Genomic DNA, 18,938 nt, shown 5'->3' with positions numbered 1-18,938 from the left:
TCATATTTAACAATTTATTAACACAAGAAGCACAAACAGGTTTCTTATTTGTTTGGTTTTAGAAATTATAAAGTAAAAATGTAACCTAACTGCTGTCAATTGTTTTAGAATGGCTTTTTAATCCTTTTATGCCAAGACACAGATTTGCTTTCCTTATCCATTGCCGGCAACGGACACACTAATCATGCTGGTGCAAAGGAGTTGATATGAACTCTCATCAGGGCTTTTTGGTTAACTTGTTTTCATTATCTGTTCTTTGATACAGGTAGTACTAGTGATGAGGGAAAATGCACACAAATATTTTCATAATAAAATTTACAGCTCAACTTATAAAAACAGATGTACATGTTTATATCACATAAAAGGCACAAAAAATTCTGCCAGTAGACTCCTTTACCACATCAGTGCTAAAGCTACTGGCCTTCTAAGGCTACATTAATGTACTCCTTTTTATAAATATTCATCAGTGCCATACTTATTCTAATTAGCATTCCTCATCTGTAATGTAAGCATACTTCAAGAAGTTTTATTCTGTGCTGAATTCATGAAAGCATGTTGAATAATCACTGTATTTTTGGAAAAACAATTACTGAAGATCTGGAATTGCTATTGTAAGCCCATTTATTTGTAAGATATGGTTGGTTGTGCTACAGCTCAAGCACCTTATTTACTTATCATAATGTTAAAAATCTAATATTTATATTATTTTTACAAACACCATTTTGGATATAATCACTGAAACTAATAAAAAAGTAAAATATAAATTTTTGCTACAAATCTTCAAATCAAAACTAGAGTTTGCACAGAACAAATAAATTTTCACATCTTAAAATCTTTACATTACTTTAGAGCATTTGTTCAGCGTAACCATGTAGTATTCAGCTGTGTCTGGTTTTTTATGCTTGTGTCCATTTTTAGAACTTCTCGAATTGCCATGGTAGCATAAGTGGATGGGGGAAGAGAGAATTCCATCTTCAAAGCCTTGAATTTACCTTCTATTACATAAGAAAGGAAAGAATAATTGGCACATATAGTATATCTCCTCTGGGCATTATTTAAATTGGGCTGAAGGGCATGTGCAATTTAAGAAATCCAAAAATTCATTTATCAACCACTGAAATGTTCTGTGAAATTCAATCAATGCTACAACTTTCACGTAAGTGGCAGATGTGTGATGCAGAGTTTGCCCACAATGGAAAAAGTAAAGTTTTATTATTTATGGTAGCTAATTTTATTTTAAAATTCTTCCTTTTTGTCATACAACAATTTGATATTTCAAGTCTATTTTCCTCTCCTTCCTACAACCCAGGACTGAAGTAGTAAGGCCTATATGTCATAGTTGGATGTGTACTTTATTCAAAAGTTTCTATAACAGAATCATGAGATGTTAAAGTTCTTAAACTTTTAAACTATACTAATTCTCCTAGAAACAAATATTACATTTAGTAATTCCAGTTTTAACAAATAATATTTGAGATACTCTTCCGCTATCATATTATCAATCCTATTGTAAGCATTTTCTCAGTTATAATTTTAGCCCCACCCACAGTTAGGTAAAACACTAATCCATGCACTTAAAGCACACAAGTCTCCCACTGAACTTCAATTAAGCACAAAAGAAATCCCAATAAAGTTGAAGGAGAATATTCACATGCTTGAAGTCAAGCACATGGTGAAGTGCTTTGCTGAATTCTGGCCTAAGTCTGTCCCTCTTGTGCTTAATGCTAAGCATATGCATTTAATTTTCTACACAGTATAATGTAGTTAGTATGATTTGCTGAGCAAATGCTTGTACTTTTGAGAATCAGGTGACTTATTTAGGAGACTAATTTTAAGCACATCCTTTTGAACATTATAGGTTGATGTTTTGTCAAATATAACCTATTTATGTTTACATTCAACGTGTGTGATATGTAGCAGTTACAACTTCAAAGCAGTAGTTAGGTCAAACTTTATACTTAACAGTGTATAAATACCTGCAGAAAAGTTGTTACTCTTACCTGTAGCAAGAATAGGTGGTGGTTTTCCTTCCAGCTTATCCAAATCAGTATTAAATAATGGAATTCTAGGATCATCATATGCAACCACCTCCCTTTATGAAACACAGGGCAAAGGTGTTTTTTTTATTTTGAAATATTCAGTGAGACTGCATTCACCTCTGAATTTACACCCATTATTGTAATAATATTTCTATACACTATATTGCAAGGTATTATTTGAAAACTAATAAAGCTCACTAATCAATAATACCATGATGAAATGTGTGTAGAAACATTACGGCTCCGTCTAGACGGGCATGATTTTGCAGAAATACTTTTAACGGAAAAGTTTTCCCGTTAAAAGTATTTCCACAAAAGAGCATCTAGATTGGCACGGATGCTTTTGCACAAAAGCATCCATGCCTAGTATAGATGTGCTTTTGCTCAAGAAAGCTCCGATGGCCATTTTAGCCATCGGGCTTTTTTGTGCAAAAAATTAAGGTGCCTGTCTACACTGGCCCTCTTGTGCAAATATTGCGCAAGTATTCTTGCGCAAGAGGGCTTATCCCTGAGCAGGAGCATCAAATTATTTGCACAAGAAGCACTGAACTCTTACATTAGAACGTCAGTGCTCTTGCGCAAATTCAAGCGGCCAGTGTAGACAGCTGGCAAGTTTTTGCGCAAAAGCAAATGCTTTTGCGCAAAATCTTGCCAGTCTAGATGCACCCAATATGTACAGTTATAAATGTAAGATAAAATTTAGATCTGAAATATGTTTACCAAACAAGCCTGAGTGATCCAGTTTCTCAAAGACAAATGAGAAGATAACACCTTAAGGCTTACGCCATTAGTCAAAATTGAGGGGCAATCATTTTTCAAGTGGATATACTTTAGCAAACGGGAAAGCAACAAACTGACCTGTATTTTAGCAAATACTAGTACAGAGCCTCTTTCACCATGGGTATGTCTAAACTACATGGCTCCGTTGACGGAGCCATGTAGATTTGTTTGTTCGGCAAAGGGAAATGAAGCCGCGATTTAAATAATCGCGGCTTCATTTAAATTTAAATGGCTGCCCCGCTCTGCCGATCAGCTGTTTGTCAGCAGATCAGGGCATTCTGGACGCTCCCCTGCCGACATTTAAGCCCTTTATCGACCTCCCCGGTAAACCTCATCCTACGAGGCATAACGGGGAGGTTGATAAAGGGCTTTCAGGTCGGCGCGGGAGCGTCCAGACTAGCTCGCTAAGCCGATAAACAGCTGATCAGCTGTTTGTCGGCTCAGCGCGGCAGCCATTTAAATTTAAATGAAGCCGCAATTATTTAAATCGCGGCTTCATTTCCTTTTGCCGATCAGCCTAATCTACATGGCTCCATCGATGGAGCCATGTAGTTTAGACACACCCCATGAGACTCTTTATCTCTATCCTCACAGCAGGAATGAACTTTAGCTAGAGATAACCCTCAGGAAAATACATTTCAAAGGTGGACTGGACTATAAAAGTGAGGGCCAAAAACACCCCAAGCTCTCTCTCCCTCTTTCACCTAAGACGATCAAAAAACCAGCCTTTTGACTTTCAGAGCAGTCCCTGGCCTGAGAATTTGGTCAGCAATGTTACAGGGACCATGAGGAAAGATTTCACCTTGAACCAACGTCTAGTTATTTAAGTTTTTGTTACTAAAAACACTTTATATTTCTCTTGTAATTGTTTCTAACTGTAATCCCTTACAGGCAGTCCCCGGGTTACGTACAAGGTAGGGACTGTAGGTTTGTTCTTAAGTTGAATCTGTATGTAAGTCGGAACTGGCATCCAGATTCAGACACTGCTGAAACTGACCGCCAGTTCTGACTTACATACAGAATCAACTTAAGAACCCCAGGAGTCCCCAAGTCAGCTGCTGCTGAAACTGATCAGCAGCTGATTCCAGGAAGCCCAGGGCAGAGCAACTCTGCCTGGGGCTTCCTGTAGTCAGCGCTGGTCAGTTTCAGCAGAAGCTGACTTGGGGACGCCTGGGGCAGAGCAGCTGGGGTGCTGCTGGGTTGCTCCAGTAGCGCAGCTCCTGGGTGCTACTGGACCAACCTAGCAGCACCCCATCTGCTCTGCCCCAGGCGTCCTGATTCAGCCGCTGCTGAAACTGACCAGCAGCGGCTGAATCAGGACCTGGGGCAGAGCAGCTGGGGTGCTGCCGGGTTGGTCCAGTAGTGCACACTAGCTGCCCCCCCCCAGCAGACCAGGGACACGGGGAGCAGAGCCTCTGAGGCTTTGCTCTGGCGAGGGACCCCGCCGTGGCTGCGGCTTCAGTCCGGGAGCCTGTGGTCTGCTGGGGATGGTCCCCAGCAGACCACAGGCTCCCGGACTGAAGCCGCAGCCGCGGGGGGGTCCCGCGCCTCTGAGGCTTTGCCAGAGCAAAGCCTCAGAGGCGCGGGGAACCGCCGCTGCTGCCGCTTCAATCTGGGTGCCTGTGGTCTGCTGGGGACCGTCCCCAGCAGACCACAGGCTCCCGGACTGAAGCCGCAGCCGCAGGGGGTCCCGCGCCTCTGAGGCTTTGCCAGAGCAAAGCCTCAGAGGCGCGGGGAACCGCCGCTGCTGCCGCTTCAATCTGGGTGCCTGTGGTCTGCTGGGGACCGTCCCCAGCAGACCACAGGCTCCCGGACTGAAGCCGCAGCCGCGGGGGGTCCCGCGCCTCTGAGGCTTTGCCAGAGCAAAGCCTCAGAGGCGCGGGGAACCGCCGCTGCTGCTGCTTCAATCTGGGTGCCTGTGGTCTGCTGGGGACGGTCCCCAGCAGACCACAGGCACCCAGATTGAAGCGGCAGCAACGGCGGTTCCCCGCGCCTCTGAGGCTTTGCTCTGGCAAAGCCTCAGAAGCGCGGGAACCGCCCGGTGCCCCTGGTCTGCTGGAGACGGTCTCCAGCAGACCAGGGGCACCGGAGCAGCTTACCAACGGGGCTTTCTCGCCCGACTTCCGGGGCGAGAAAGCCCCGTTCGTAAGTGCGGATCCGACGTAAGTCGGATCCGCGTAAGTCGGGGACTGCCTGTATACTTGTACTCACTTAAAACTTCCTCTTCTTAGTTAAACAAATGTTTTATTCTGTAAATCAAAACTAATCCAGTGTTCTATTTAAACTGAATTGTACGGATAATGCCATTTTTCAAGTAGTAATTGCATAAGGATCCCCTTAGAAGGGCAAAAGAGTTAAAATATCTGAACTGTTCAGGAAAGAGCTGGGCCAGTACAGGACAGCAATTCAGGGGGAAAATATGGGACTGGCAGTGTGTTGGGGTCACCCTGAGAGTAATAACTGTTATGAGGCTGGAGTGCGTTGCAGCTATGCAAAAACTCTCAGGGTATGACCAGCATGCTATTTGTGAGGGGCTCAGATTGAGAGCTACATCAGTAAAGCATTGACACACACCTCGGGTTGCAAGGCAAAGATGACAGTTCCTCTAGTCTAGTTTGGACCCCAGAATGTCATATTCAACAACTATGTGTTTTTTGTATCTAGATTAAAAAGGAGATACCATATGAGAGAAGACCTGTTCTGTAACTGGTATTCTTAGAGATGTGTTGCTCATGTCCGTTCCACTCACCACATGCACCGGTGCCAAAACTTTTCCCCTTAACAATATCCGTAGGGATTGGCTCTGGCACCCCTTGAGTGGTGACTGTATGGTGCAGTATAAGGAGTGTCACCCCCCCCCACACACACACAGCTCCTTCGTGCCAGAAACTCCGACAATGTGAAAGTAAGGCAATACATGGAATGAACACGAGCAACGCATCTGGAAGAACGCTGGTTATATAACAGGTAACTGTCTTTTGTTCAAGTGCTTGCTCATGCCCATTCCACGTTAGGTGACTCCCAAACAGTACCAACAGTGGAAGGCAGGAGTTCATGGATATGTTGCCTCTAGCACAGCTCTGTCAAACCCATCATCTTATCTGGCTTGCTGAGAGACAGTGTAGCTAGCTGTGAACACGTGGACTGAAAACCACACTGCAGCTCCAGGGTCAGAACATGAGCCAGGAATGCTGCTGAAGACTCCTGAGCTCTTACCAAGTGTGCTCTCACAATTGGTGACAATGGGACACATGCCAGCTCATAACAAAGATCCAAACAGAAATTCTTTGCAAGGACATTGGGGGGCCCTTCATTCTGTCCGCAGTCACAACAAAGATCTAGTTCGATTTCCAGAAGCGCTTGGTGCACTCCATGTAAACCACAAGGACCTGACTGACATCTAGCGTATGCAGCCTACTCTTCTCACCATTGGCACGTGGCTTGGGATAAAACACTATGAGGAAAATGCCCTGGTTAACATGAAAAGACAATACCACTGATGCTCATCTAGACAATGCCACTGTTACAAAGAAGGTGAATTCTCATGATAACTGAGCAAGGGAACAAAAGCCCAATGGTTTGAAGGATGGTTCTGAGAGTCTGAAGAGGACCAGACTGAGGTCCCACTGAGGGTTGGGATTCTTTGCTGGGGGTGAAGAGAAGAACCTTTTAAAGCCTTTCATGAACTAGGCTAACATGCAAAAATGCGGAATCGGGGTGGGCGTGGAAAATAAGGAGATGACTGCTAGATGAATCCTAATCAAAGGAAAGACCAAGTACTGATTTTTCAGGAAAAGCAAGCATTCCAACATGAACTGGAAAGATGAGCACATTGGGGAGATGATATGCTCAGACATCAAGAGGGAAAATCTAGTTCACTTTGCCAGGTAAGTCACTCTAAAGGAAGGCTGTTGCACTTCCTTGGAGTAAGCTTGCTCCTTCGGGTTCAACCATGAAGTTTTCATGCCATGAGGTGGAGGGATGTGAGGTTGGTATGCAGACGGCAACTGTGGTTCTGCAACAGACAGTCTAGGTGCTTAAGGAACTACTGCTAGATCCAGCAGCATCCTGAACCAATGCTGGCACAGCCACGCCATGGACCAATCAAGAGCACTCAATCTCGATTTTTGATAGGACTCTACTGGCAAATGTGATGGGCAGGAATTTGTACTTCAGGTTCCTCCGACAGGGAACAAGAATACAATTGCCAACACCCCACAGGGAGCAAAAACTAAAGACATATCTTGTTCTGCCATGTACAAACAGGTCCACTTGGGGCGGGCAGAGCCGGTCTTCACCAAGATTGAGGCCTGATGCCTCACATGATGCCTTTTAACAGCACCTGTAAGCTTTGGCCCTCTTTGGAAAGGGCTCTGTCTCTGTTGACTACACTGCCAGTGGAACCACTTATTTTGCTACCCTGAGACACTCAGGCCCAAAATCTTGAGAGCAGTGCTTGAGTCCTTGTGGCTGTGCAAATTATTGTGTTTTTTCTGCAAATAGAGTTTAGCCATCGAAGGGGAGGTCCTGGATGGACTGTTGTACCTCAGCTGACAAGCCTGAGAACTACTGCCAGGCCACCCTTCTCATAGAAACATGACATTTGTCACAGATATAAGACTCCTCTGAGCACTATAAACAGCTGACGTGGGGAGCTGTCAATAATCAACATAGGCGTTTTACAGAGGTCGCAGTTCCTAAACCCCAGGGACTGGAGCATGCCCCATCCCAAGGCTAAGGCCTGTCTGGGACACTAACTCTAATCTACAAGACATTAACAGAACTAATGATCAATAGTTATTGAACTATTTATAGCAGAAAGTTCACAATGAATGTATCTGGAGAAAGAAGCTTTCCCAGAGCAAAGAAACATTCCAGCACTAACTGGTGATAAGAAGAGACTGAGTAGGCAGGGGGCAGCAGTGCCATATGCATGCCACTTGAGGGGGCACCAGAGCCAGTCCCCTACGGACACTGCTTAGAGAAAAACTTTCACCACAGGTGCATGTGGCAAGCACACATATCTGACTTGAAATGGACATGACCAAGCACTCAAAGAAGAAAGGAAGATTTTCTGATAAAACACAGGTAAGGGTTTATTCATAAAACCCACCACTGTTGAGCACAGTCAAAAGATTAGTGCAAAAACATATGTTAATTGGTGAAGTTTCTCTCCACATCACAGTTTTTGCTTTGTAGGCTGTGTCAAGACGTCTGATTATACAATAAACCTAGTTATTAATGGATGAGAAAGAACTTTGCCAATTATAAGAAAAACAGCCGTCTATATCAGTCAGAAGTTTTTTTTTAAAAGTATCCAAACTTCTTCATGGCTGAATTAAGTACATACTCTATTTTTCTCTCCAATTACATCATAGGGAGTCATCCAGCATATAATGGCTACACTGAAGAGCAGTTTTTTAATCACTGACCCTCCTAAACTCTGTATATGCATCTCATCCTCCTAGACAAGATCACGTCTGCCTTTGTTTTGTATAGTACCTAGCATAACAGAGCACTGATCCTGGTTCTGGGCGATAAGAATTTAATAGATAAATCATAGTTAATAATAATGTATTAACAACTAAAGTTTTCTCTTTTTTTTTTTTGTACATTTGCCAATCTATGAAAGAGACTGAGATTAACTTTTCCTCAAAACAAACTGCTAAAATTAAAAAAAAAAAAAAAAAAAAAAAAAAAAAAAAGCCTTATACAGACACAAGTTTTTGGAGTTGCAAATATTAATCTACATGATTACCAATTATCTTGGGCAAGTCTAAAATAGTCACATTCCTGGTCAATCATTTTACTTTTCTCACATTCAGAACACTCTGTTTTAACTGTTTGACTGAAGATGCAAAAAAAAGTCACTTGCTAAAACATATCAGGACAAATCCTGCTCTTCTACCTTGCTGTGGGCATCCTTGGCTTGAAGTACATTGGGAAATGTCATATTTATGCAATTTGTAAGGGGATGCACATAACCCTCAGTGGACTAGAGCTGGGACAATCACTCAAAAGAAGAATCCACAATATCTCAAATACAGTGAAACCTTTGTTAACTGGAAAAGTTTGTTAACTGGTATTGCAGCCCTGCTGATTGACGACGTCAGCATACACCTCCTCCCCCCTCAGCCTGCCTCGAGCCTGCCTAATCTTTGCTTGAGTATCCAGTACATTCAATTAACCAGCAACTGGCATTCACCGTGAGTACCAGATAACAAAGCTTTCACTGTATTAGCATAAAATGGTCCACAGTAGATTAGAGCCAGGAGACCTATGAAGCAGTGGGGGTATGGCTTACTAGTCTTTGCACAGTGTGTGTGGTATAAAGATCCATATCCACCGCTATTGCCTACTAACTAGTATTGATCATGGCCTAGCTATACATAAGACCAATGCTTGCTAGCACTTTTGCAGTTCTCCTGCATCTATTTTGGGGACATCCTATTTTTCCAAATACACTGCACAGTCATTTACTTACCAGCTGACATTCTGGGGTCGAATTATGATTTTTCTGTATGCTCCAGATAATGAATAATCTCGAATTTTATGTCTCATGTTGTTGATATCAAGGTTGTCAGCAGCTAACATTTCCTTGTAGGCATCACCGACTACAAGAAAAGGAAATATATTTAAAGACAATGAAATCAACTTAAAATTAAATAAATTAAAATCAGATTAAGTTTTAAGTGATTGTGCAAATTAAAAATACTTACTTTTATGTTTTGGATATATAACATCAAACCCAGGTAATGGCATCACTATATCATGGAGAGTATAATCGTCAACATCTGCTTCTTCAATATGAACAGCCGTTGCTACAATTCAAACAATTTTCTATTTAAAACATACAGGTATGTGACATTTTTCTAACTGTCACAGTCACGTATTGTTAACTGAATTTAAACGTATCGGATTACTGATGGATGAAGCAAACACTGTGTTGAGTCTTCATTTACTGACAGAATTTTCCTAAAGGAAAGTGCAAGAGTCTTAGAAAGTTTACAAAGATATTATGCACAGTGACTATGATTTGTAGTTTATTTTACCTCCTTTAAGTACGAGGTCTCCTGATATAGGTTTAAGTCCATATTCTTCTATTCTCTTGCTAACCATGTTATTCCATATATAACTCTGATAGCTATGAATATACATCAAACGATTATTCCTTGGGATCTGCAAGTGTAAAACATTTCAATAAATAATAAAGATATTTTTAGTTATTTTCCCCAATCAGCTGCGCTTAATGGATAAATGTCATTTTTTCAGTCACACAGTTAACACACTGATGTTTATGTTATATACTATATTTCTGGTCTTAATTTGAGAGGAATTTACTTAGAAAGAAGGCAAAAAAAGTATGCATTAGCCCCTCAATACAGAAAGCTCATATTTTCATTTTGTGCAATATTTTGCCAAGTATACTGCTGATGTAGGCATGAGTCCCATTTTCAACACTGAAAATCAGTACTTATTAATTTTGCATACATTTGAAGGTTTAAAAAACTGTTAGGATCATTCACTCTGACGTCCTGCCTAACACAAACCATGCAACTTCACTAGAAATTCCTCAAGCCCAGTAACCCATGGTTGCAGTAAAACTATTTTAGGAAAATATCCTTTAAAAAAAATCAAGACTTCAAAGTTATGGCAAATCTATCATATCCCTTACAACTTGTTCCAATGGCTAATTGCTCTCACAGTTAATTTGATTTGATTCTCTAAAGGCACAAAGAAAATCTGATCTTAAATCTTACAAGTAAGAGATAGCTATATAATTCAGATAAGTAAACTAGCATCCAACTAGAATTCTGTTCTCCCATTAATGTACATTAATAGGAAACTTACACATTATTAATTACGCATTAGTTTAAGTCTAGATCCCTTACTAGACACTGTGACAGTACTTCAAGGGAACACAAAAGAAAGAAATAGATGGATTTAAAGGGTTTATACTTAGTCTATTTAAAATGTAATGTAACACCACAAAAACAAAACACATGCACACACACAAAAACCTCCCAACCTTTTTACACTCACTATGCCAAATGCAGAGACTACATTCTTCAATCCATACTTTGAAAGTCCACGTAGAAGTTGTCCTTCCACACATCTTTTTACAGGCAGTTTTTTGAGGGCTGCAGCTGGATCTTTAGTCTTTGCCCACTCTTCTCTGCATTTAACTAAATATCCTTTCTCAGCTGTAACCATAATTTAAGATTTACATTTTTAACTGCAAAACTTTTACAAAATTCAAGTTTAAAATATCAATGTTTTAGTGATCGTTATTAAAAAAGGAGCCACTTTTTTTTAGATTCTCTACTAGAAGAGCTGACTAATTTGTTACCCTGTAGTTAAAATGCACTAGGAGTACATGACTCATGATGGCTTGTTTAAAGAAAATGTACATACATGTAATTATAAAGGGTTAAAATACATGTAAAAAATATCCCTGTTCAACAGTGTCACTGATACATAAATCTACATATACAATCTAATATTTACTTCCTGCTAATATACCAGACTATTTGTTGTTTAAGTTTATCCTGTACAGACTAATTCGGCTACCCCTCTGATGCTAATACAGGCAGTCCCCGGGTTACGTACAAGATAGGGACTATAGGTTTGTTCTTAAGTTGAATTTGGACATAACTCGGAACTGGCTCCAGATTCAGCCGCTGCTGCTGAAACTGACCAGGGGCTGACTACAGGAAGCCCGAGGCAGAGTTGCTCTGCCCCCAGCTTCCTGGAATCAGCCACTGATCAGTTTCAACAGCGGCTGAATCTGGAGGCTGGGACAGAACAGCTGGGGCGCTGCTCCGGAGCAAAGCCTTGGAGGCGAGGGACCCCGCCGCCTCCAAGGCTTTGCTCCGGGTGTCCCTGGTCTGCTCGGGGTGTCCCTGGTCTGCTGGGAGGGGTCCCCAGCAGACCAGGGACACCTCGAGCAAAGCCGCAGAGGCGGCAGGGTCCCACGCTTCCAAGGCTTTGCTCCGGAGCAAAGCATTGGAGGAGCGGGACCCCGCTGCCTCTGCGGCTTTGTTCGGGGTGTCCCTGGTCTGCTGGGGACCCCCCCAGCAGACCAGGGACACCCGGAGCAGCTTTTCTCGCCCCGGAGGATGCGGTGGCGGGACCACTGCGCGTCTGGGTGGTCCTGCCGCCCACGAGTTCTGGGGTGAGAAAAGCCCTGTTCGTAAGTGCAGATCCGACATAAGTCGGATCCACGTAACTCGGGGACTGCCTGTACACAATTAAGGGTTGGAATGGAAGATACATTTTTGAGTACTGAAAACAAACTTTCTACCTATTAAGGAATTTATATTGTGCCCCTAACCACCAACTTTAGGTACCTGGGCCCAGATTATTCCCCTACTTAAATCTGTCCATAGAGGAGCTCTCCATTTATGGATCTCCTCTCCAGCCATAGCTCAGGATTGCCAAGGACCATCCCCTCACTCCTCATCAGACTAGACTCTGATGAGGGCTTTCTGTCCATCTTATCGTCCACACAAGGAGGAGTGTAGAATGGGTAGGATGCATGTTGTCCTCCCTCTAGTCCCATGCAGCTACTCAGAGAATTAACCACAGAGTATGTTCACTTTCTTGCATCACTTTTTATCCCAAGGAGAGCTGCTGCTGAGAAGTAGCAGGTGGGAGACTGCTAAAGGCAGAGCTGATGCAGAGGTTCAGTTCTGGGAGGTAGGGTACGTCTACACTACAGCGCTAGTTCGAACTAACTTAGTTCGAATTAGTTAATTCGAACTAAGCTAGTTCGAACTAACGCATCTAGAACTAAAAACTAGTTCGAACTAGCGTTTTGCTAGTTCGAACTAGTAAGTCCACATTGAGTGGACTCTGAACAGGGCTTAATGATGGCCGGAAGCAGTGCCGGCAGGGCATAAAAGGAGGACTTAGAGCATGGAGATACTGTCTCAGGCTAGCCGAGGGCTGCGCTTAAAGGGTCCCGACCCCCACCCCGGACACACAGTTCTAAGGGGTGCCCCGCTTGCAAAGAAGTTCTGGCTTGGAGTGCCCTGAGTGCCCACACTGGGCACATCACACCACTCGGCCATCAGCCCGGCTGCACTTGCCGCAGGCTGCCATCTGGGGAGAGGGAGTAATTGGGGGGCTGCAGGAGAGCTTCCACCCCCAGAAGCCCGCAGAGCCAGCCCAGTCCTCCCCATCGGGGGCTCGTACCCCATTCCTCCCTCACCTCCTTCCACTTGCCCTTCCCTAGCCCCCCTTCTTATTGATGTACAAAATAAAGATAACGTTTCTTCCAACATTGACTCTGTCTTTATTGAACAAAACTGGGGGAGACTGGGAAAAGGCGGTGGGAGAGGGGAAGAGAAAGGCTGGGAGAGGGGAGGGCAACTAACATGATCAGGGGTTGGGAACAGGTCCCAGATGAAGAGAGGCTACAGAGACTGGGACTGTTCAGCTTAGAAAAGAGGAGACGGAGGGGGGACAGGATAGAGGTCTCTAAAAGCAGGGGTTGGGTGGAGAGGGTGCATTCAGAAAAGTTCTTCCTGAGTTCCCATAAAGAAGGACTAGAGGACACCAAAGGAAAGGAATGGGTAGCAGGCTTCAAACTAGTAAGAGAAAGTTGTTCTTGACAAAGCAAATAGTTAACCTGTGGAACTCCTTGCTGCAGGAGGCTGTGAAGGCTACAACTAGAACAGAGTTTAAAGGGAAGTGAGATCAAGTCATGGAGGTTGGGTCCATGGAGTCCTATTAGCCAGAGGGTAGGAGTGGTGTCCCTGCCCAAAGTTTGTGGAAGGCTGGAGAGGGATGGCACGAGACAAATGGCTTGGTCATTGTCTTCGGTCCATCCCCTCCAGGGTCCCTAGGGTTGGCCGCTGTGGGCAGACAGGCTACTGGGCTAGATGGACCTTTGGTCTGACCCAGGACGGCCATTGTAAGCTCAGGGCTCAGTGTCGGGGGTCTCAGTGGACCCCCTTGATTTTCATGCACACCTGGTCCTGGGTGGCCAGGCTGGCAGCTCTCCTGCCCTAGACGGCCACTTTCCTGTGCCTAGTGCGGAGATCGTGGACGAGGTCCACGATGTCCGCACTAGCCCAGGAAGGTGCCCGCCTCTTGCGGTCCAGGGCAAGCTCCCGGGAGCCGCCAGCCTGGTCCCGGCAAGAGGGGGTGGGCTGGGGGGCATCGGGTGGGTGGCTCTGTGCCGTGCCAGGTGCAGGGTCTGCTAGCTGGGTGCTGGCAGGCTTGCACCTGGCACGGGCACCGTAGCCAGCCCGTGCCCCTTTAAGGGGTCCGGGGCCGGGAGGGGGGCATAGAGTTTCCCTGGTGTTGGCCAGAGTGGCCACCAGGGAAACCTGGGGAGGGCTAGCCTCCCACTAGTTCGAACTAAAGGGCTACACAGCCCTTAGTTCGAACTAGCTAGTTCGAACTAGGCGTTAGTCCTCGTAAAATGAGGTTTACCTAGTTCGAACTAAGCGCTCCGTTAGTTCGAATTAAGTTCGAACTAACGGAGCGCTAGTGTAGCGCATAGGAAAGTTAGTTCGAACTAACGTCCGTTAGTTCGAACTAACTTTCTAGTGTAGACATACCCCCAGTTTTTCCTCAAGTGAATCCTCTATAACCCACAACAAGATGTTTAAGGAATCTCCACAAAGAAATCTCCCCAAACTACTCAGACGACAAGTCTTCCTCCAGTTGCTTTTTTTTTTTTACACAAGAGGGGGTGATCTAAGTTGTCAATATTAATGATTTGTTGTTAGGGGCTTGCTGAATTTAAATAGAAAGGACAGTTTCAAGTGCTGGTAAAGTTTAACATATGCAAAAAGTCTATAAGCACTTCAATAAAAAATAAATATTTCCTCCATATGTTCAGTACAATAATGTGTATATTTCTTAAAACTTACCTCCAGGCCGTGGTTTTAATATTAAATCCATTACTTCATTCCAATTGTTTTGTAGAATAGCTCTACATTTAAACAGAAAATATATTTGCTATTATTAAAACAGGAACAGATTTTAGGGGCATACTTAAGTTCTCTGAAATTCAAAATATTCTGTAAATTTTACATTTCATCTACAGCCAACATTGTGCAACACAACTGCTACAGCTGGTTACACAGATTCTGTTCCTGATCTAAAATTAAATTTAACACATGCAATCCCATAACTGAAACTTTCCAGAGAGAAAAAAAACCCACATGCACAGATGCAATGTAATAAGATGATACAAATTTCAAATTATAATAATTTAGTACATGCAATAAAATAATCAATTATTTAAAAAGTGTACCTTCCAACTTGGTATGTAGGAACAGCTGTGGTTCCAAATCTTTGCATTCCATAATAATTAATAAATCCAATTTCCCGAAGAGAGTGCATTGCTTGCTGTACTTGATCTTCAGTTCCTGATATATTTCTAATATACAACATTATTTTTAAAAATCCACTCAACAGTAAAACCATCTCACATTACAACTGTCACATCAGTTTTAACTTGTATTCTTATGCTCCTGAAAGTCACCATAAATTTTATACAGCATTTCCTAAATCCAGCTTGTTCTTTCCCCCTTGTGTGTTCTTTCCCCCTTTCACACGCCTTGTGTGAGAAAAAGTTTTAGAAAAGTAGTCTCAAATCCCCTTGGCTCCTCTCTGTTCTACAGCTGAAAAGAAGACTGTCAATGACACTGTCCTAGCATATACCAACATTTTACCTGAGAACAACTGTGAAATGGTTCCCCTGCAGTTCTCCCAATTTCAGGGGATGGTTCTTGTAACTAAAATTTCCCAACTTAAAATTCATCAAACATTTGTTCAAATGAGCAAGTCTTTGTGCAGTAATTCTAAAAAAGAAAAGAAAAAGAGACAGTGACCAAGCTGTTCTCATAAAAGCTCCAAGGCAAGTATTTATGGAGATGCCAGTACAGGAATTCCTCATTTAACACTATAGATATGTTTCAGAAAATGATCATGTTAAGGGAAAACGTGTTATGCGGGGTCAATTTTCCCATTGAAAATAATGGAAAAAGTGGGGATTGCGTTTGGTTCCAAGCAGTGGTGTCTGTTGCAAGGGGATGTGGATTGCAACTGCTTTAAACACTAAGGAGAGAGGATCACCACAAAGGAGTGTAAAGGGTCTGTTTATTCAGTTAAAACTGGGAAGGGAGGGGAATCTCACTCATACACTCGACCACACTTACAGTCCTAGGCAGGATGATAAGGCAAGTAGAAGGTAGTTCATGGTATCTGATCTTCTCATGTTGATTCCTAAGCAGAGGGCATTCTGGGAGGCTTCACTTAATGGTCAACCAACCGTGTCTCTATCCCTCACTCCTTTAAGGATCAGCTACATGCAGCTTCTGAGTCTCTGGGCCTCTTGGGACCGTGTGCACTGTTGTTTATTCCTGGTGTTTACCTCAGAGTTTTCCTGCCTCTGGTGTCCACTTCAGACATTCTTCTACACTCACTCAGGGAAGGGATAGGGGGTTATAACACTTTTAACAGTTTAGGGAACCAAATAACATCATTAACAAGTGAGAAAGAGAACAACATCCATTTTAACTCTCCTCTTGCTCCTCCTTTGCCTTCAACAGTGTCAAAGTCAATTTTCTGTTGGTGTTGAGTCATCAACGTCAACATTAGATGATGTAGATGGAACAGGGTTATCTTGTTCATCAGATCTTCTTTTAGGTTGAACATGAAAATTTTTTTTGATGGAGAGCTGCTTTGCTGCTTTTTGTTTTTCATGGTAAAGTTTCTGGTAGCAAGATACAGCGCTTTCTAAGCTTTTCGCTACTTCTGAGCTCCGTTCACGATCAGGATCATTCTCATCTAAAATGTTTATTGCATCACTTATAAGCTTAAATGCTTCAACCATAACTTTCATTGATAATGTTCGAATAACTGGCTCAGCATATTCAGGCTTGTTTTCCAGCCACTGCTCATCCAGAAGCTTCAGCTCATCGATAGACAACTCCTCCCCAAGAGAGTCAAGCAACTTTGCACTTCAGTAGCATCCACCTTCTCTAATCCTGCTTCATGGGCTAGGGCTACAATCTGCATTTTAGCTTTAGCTATTTCAGTGTCAAACTCCCTAAACTTGTGAACACATGCAGGCCATATACGGCACCAAACTGCATTAAGGCAACTCGATGAAACTTCTGCCCAAGCCTTTGCTATAATATCTATAGCATCTTTAATGTTAAATTTTCTTCAGAATTCCTTGATTGTAGGCTTATTCTCGCCATCTGTCTCCCTTATAAGCCTAGCAAAAGTACGGCGCAAGTAATACACCTTGAAAGCAGCTGTCGCTCCTTGATCAAGAGGTTGAATTAACGAGGTTGTATGGGCAGGTAAAAATAACACACAAATGTTTTCTGACAGATCAGTAAGGGAAGGAGGATGCCCTGGTGCATTATCTAGAAGTAGTAACATTTTGAAAGCAAGATTTTCTTGCAAACAGTAGTCTTTCAACTCAGCAGTTAGGTGATTGCAGAAGTAGTCTGTGAAGATGCTTGCAGTGACGCATGCTTTTGCATTAGATCTCCAAACAAAAGGAAGATGATCCTTTGAATACCCAGCTAAAGCTCTAGGATCAGCAGAAACTACTACCAGTTTGAGCTTGCAATCCCCGTTGGCATTGGTGCATAGCATCACTCTGATACGATCCTTTGCAGCCTTAAAACCAGGTGCATAAGCCTCATCACAAGAGATATATGTGCGTGCTGGCATGCGCTTCAGAAGAGTCCTGTTTCGTCCAGGTTAAACACCTGTTTTGATGAATGGCCACCTTCCTTTATAATAGCTTCAAATATCACTGGGAATGATTCAGCAGCAGCAGCCTCTCCAGTTATTTTTATATTATGTAAGTTTGAAAGCTTTTTAAAGCGTTTGAACCAACCATGACTTGCATTAAATGGCTTTGCATCAGTTTCATTCAATTCTATTTTAACAGCATCATATAAAGCTTTTGCTTTTTCCTGAATAACAGCCAAACTCACTGGCATCTTTCATTATGTTTGGTCTTCAATCCACATAGACAATTGCCTCTCCATATTTTCCATTAGGTTAGTTCGCGTACGAACACAGCCTTCTTCACACTTACTGGGGTTGCATTTTTGCAACTTCCCTTAATTTTCTCAGCTTGGGCACGGATTGTGCGCACACTAGACTCACGCATATTCAAAGCGCAGGAGATATCACAAGTGCGTTCACCTTTTTCAATTCGCTTAATCACTTCAAGTTTCTCTTCTAAAGTAAACGATTGTCCATGCTTCTTGCTTGCAGAAGCAGATGTATCACTTTCCTTACGCTTTCCTCTCATGACAAGGGATACAGTAATACACAGCAAGAAACTTCAGTACAAGACGTTGCAGTTTGTTAACACATGATAAACACGTGAGTGAGCGGAGGAGCGCTATGACCACATGCACAGTATTCATCTGCTCACGAATACAGTAAAACTCCCAATAGGCATCAGCTGGAACCCGGAAGTGCTCTGGTCAGCCGCTCTCTGGGTTGGGCTGCTGAGAGCCACATGTGCGCTCGCGGCTCCAGCCTGCACTTGTTAGCAGCCAGCTGCTGAGCACAGGCAGCTGCCTTGGGACTGGGACATAAGGCTGGGGGAGAAAAGGGACTGGGTTACAGCAGGGAGGGGAGATGTTTGGCTCTGGGGAAGGGGAGGGGGATTGGGTTGGGAGTATGCCCCTGTGACGGGTCTGCCAGGACCCACACTGCGTCCGGTGAGGGGGGGTTGCCGGGGAATAGTGCAGCGAGCAGCGAACCCTCCACCACTTTGCAGGGAGGCAGGGGAAGCCCCCCGCAGCTGCTGGTGACGGGCTGGCTGGGGAAACCCAGCCGTCGGCCTGCAAGCAGGGGCGGAGGACAGGGGGCAAGGCGTCCGTCTGTGCTCAGCAGCTGGCTGCTAACAAGGGGGAATTAGCAGGGAACGGTGCGGCGAGCTGCAAACACTCCACCGCTTTGCAGGTAGGCAGGGAAAGCCCCCCGCAGCCGCCGGCGACAGGCTGGCTGGGGAACGTCTATTCTGGGTGCTTTAGGAGGCAGGGGAACTGTGAGAACACACACCAGGATTATCTGCATGAGTAATTTAGCCTGCAACTTCCCTGCAAAGTGGGCTCATGA

At 43.7% G+C, this 18,938-nt stretch overlaps 1 protein-coding gene across 2 annotated transcripts in view; it reads right to left on the bottom strand.

Annotated features, from left to right (window-relative positions):
- The window catches only part of PUS7 (pseudouridine synthase 7), a 51,594-nt gene continuing 32,656 nt past the window's right edge, over nt 1-18,938 (bottom strand). For both annotated transcript variants that reach the window (XM_075912055.1, XM_075912019.1), the window contains exons 9-17: nt 15,512-15,640; nt 15,091-15,216; nt 14,705-14,766; nt 10,863-11,023; nt 9,872-9,998; nt 9,539-9,640; nt 9,304-9,433; nt 2,001-2,092; nt 1-995 (exon numbers count right to left, since the gene is read on the bottom strand). In XM_075912055.1, the coding sequence (XP_075768170.1) occupies nt 859-995; nt 2,001-2,092; nt 9,304-9,433; nt 9,539-9,640; nt 9,872-9,998; nt 10,863-11,023; nt 14,705-14,766; nt 15,091-15,216; nt 15,512-15,640 (1,066 nt within the window). In that variant the 3' untranslated portion in view covers nt 1-858. The remainder of the gene's footprint in view (nt 996-2,000; nt 2,093-9,303; nt 9,434-9,538; nt 9,641-9,871; nt 9,999-10,862; nt 11,024-14,704; nt 14,767-15,090; nt 15,217-15,511; nt 15,641-18,938) is intronic.

The sequence above is a fragment of the Pelodiscus sinensis genome, chromosome 1 (assembly GCF_049634645.1).
Source record: "Pelodiscus sinensis isolate JC-2024 chromosome 1, ASM4963464v1, whole genome shotgun sequence".
NCBI classification, from domain to species: domain Eukaryota; kingdom Metazoa; phylum Chordata; order Testudines; family Trionychidae; genus Pelodiscus; species Pelodiscus sinensis.
This window is presented reverse-complemented; position numbering and strand designations above follow the sequence as displayed.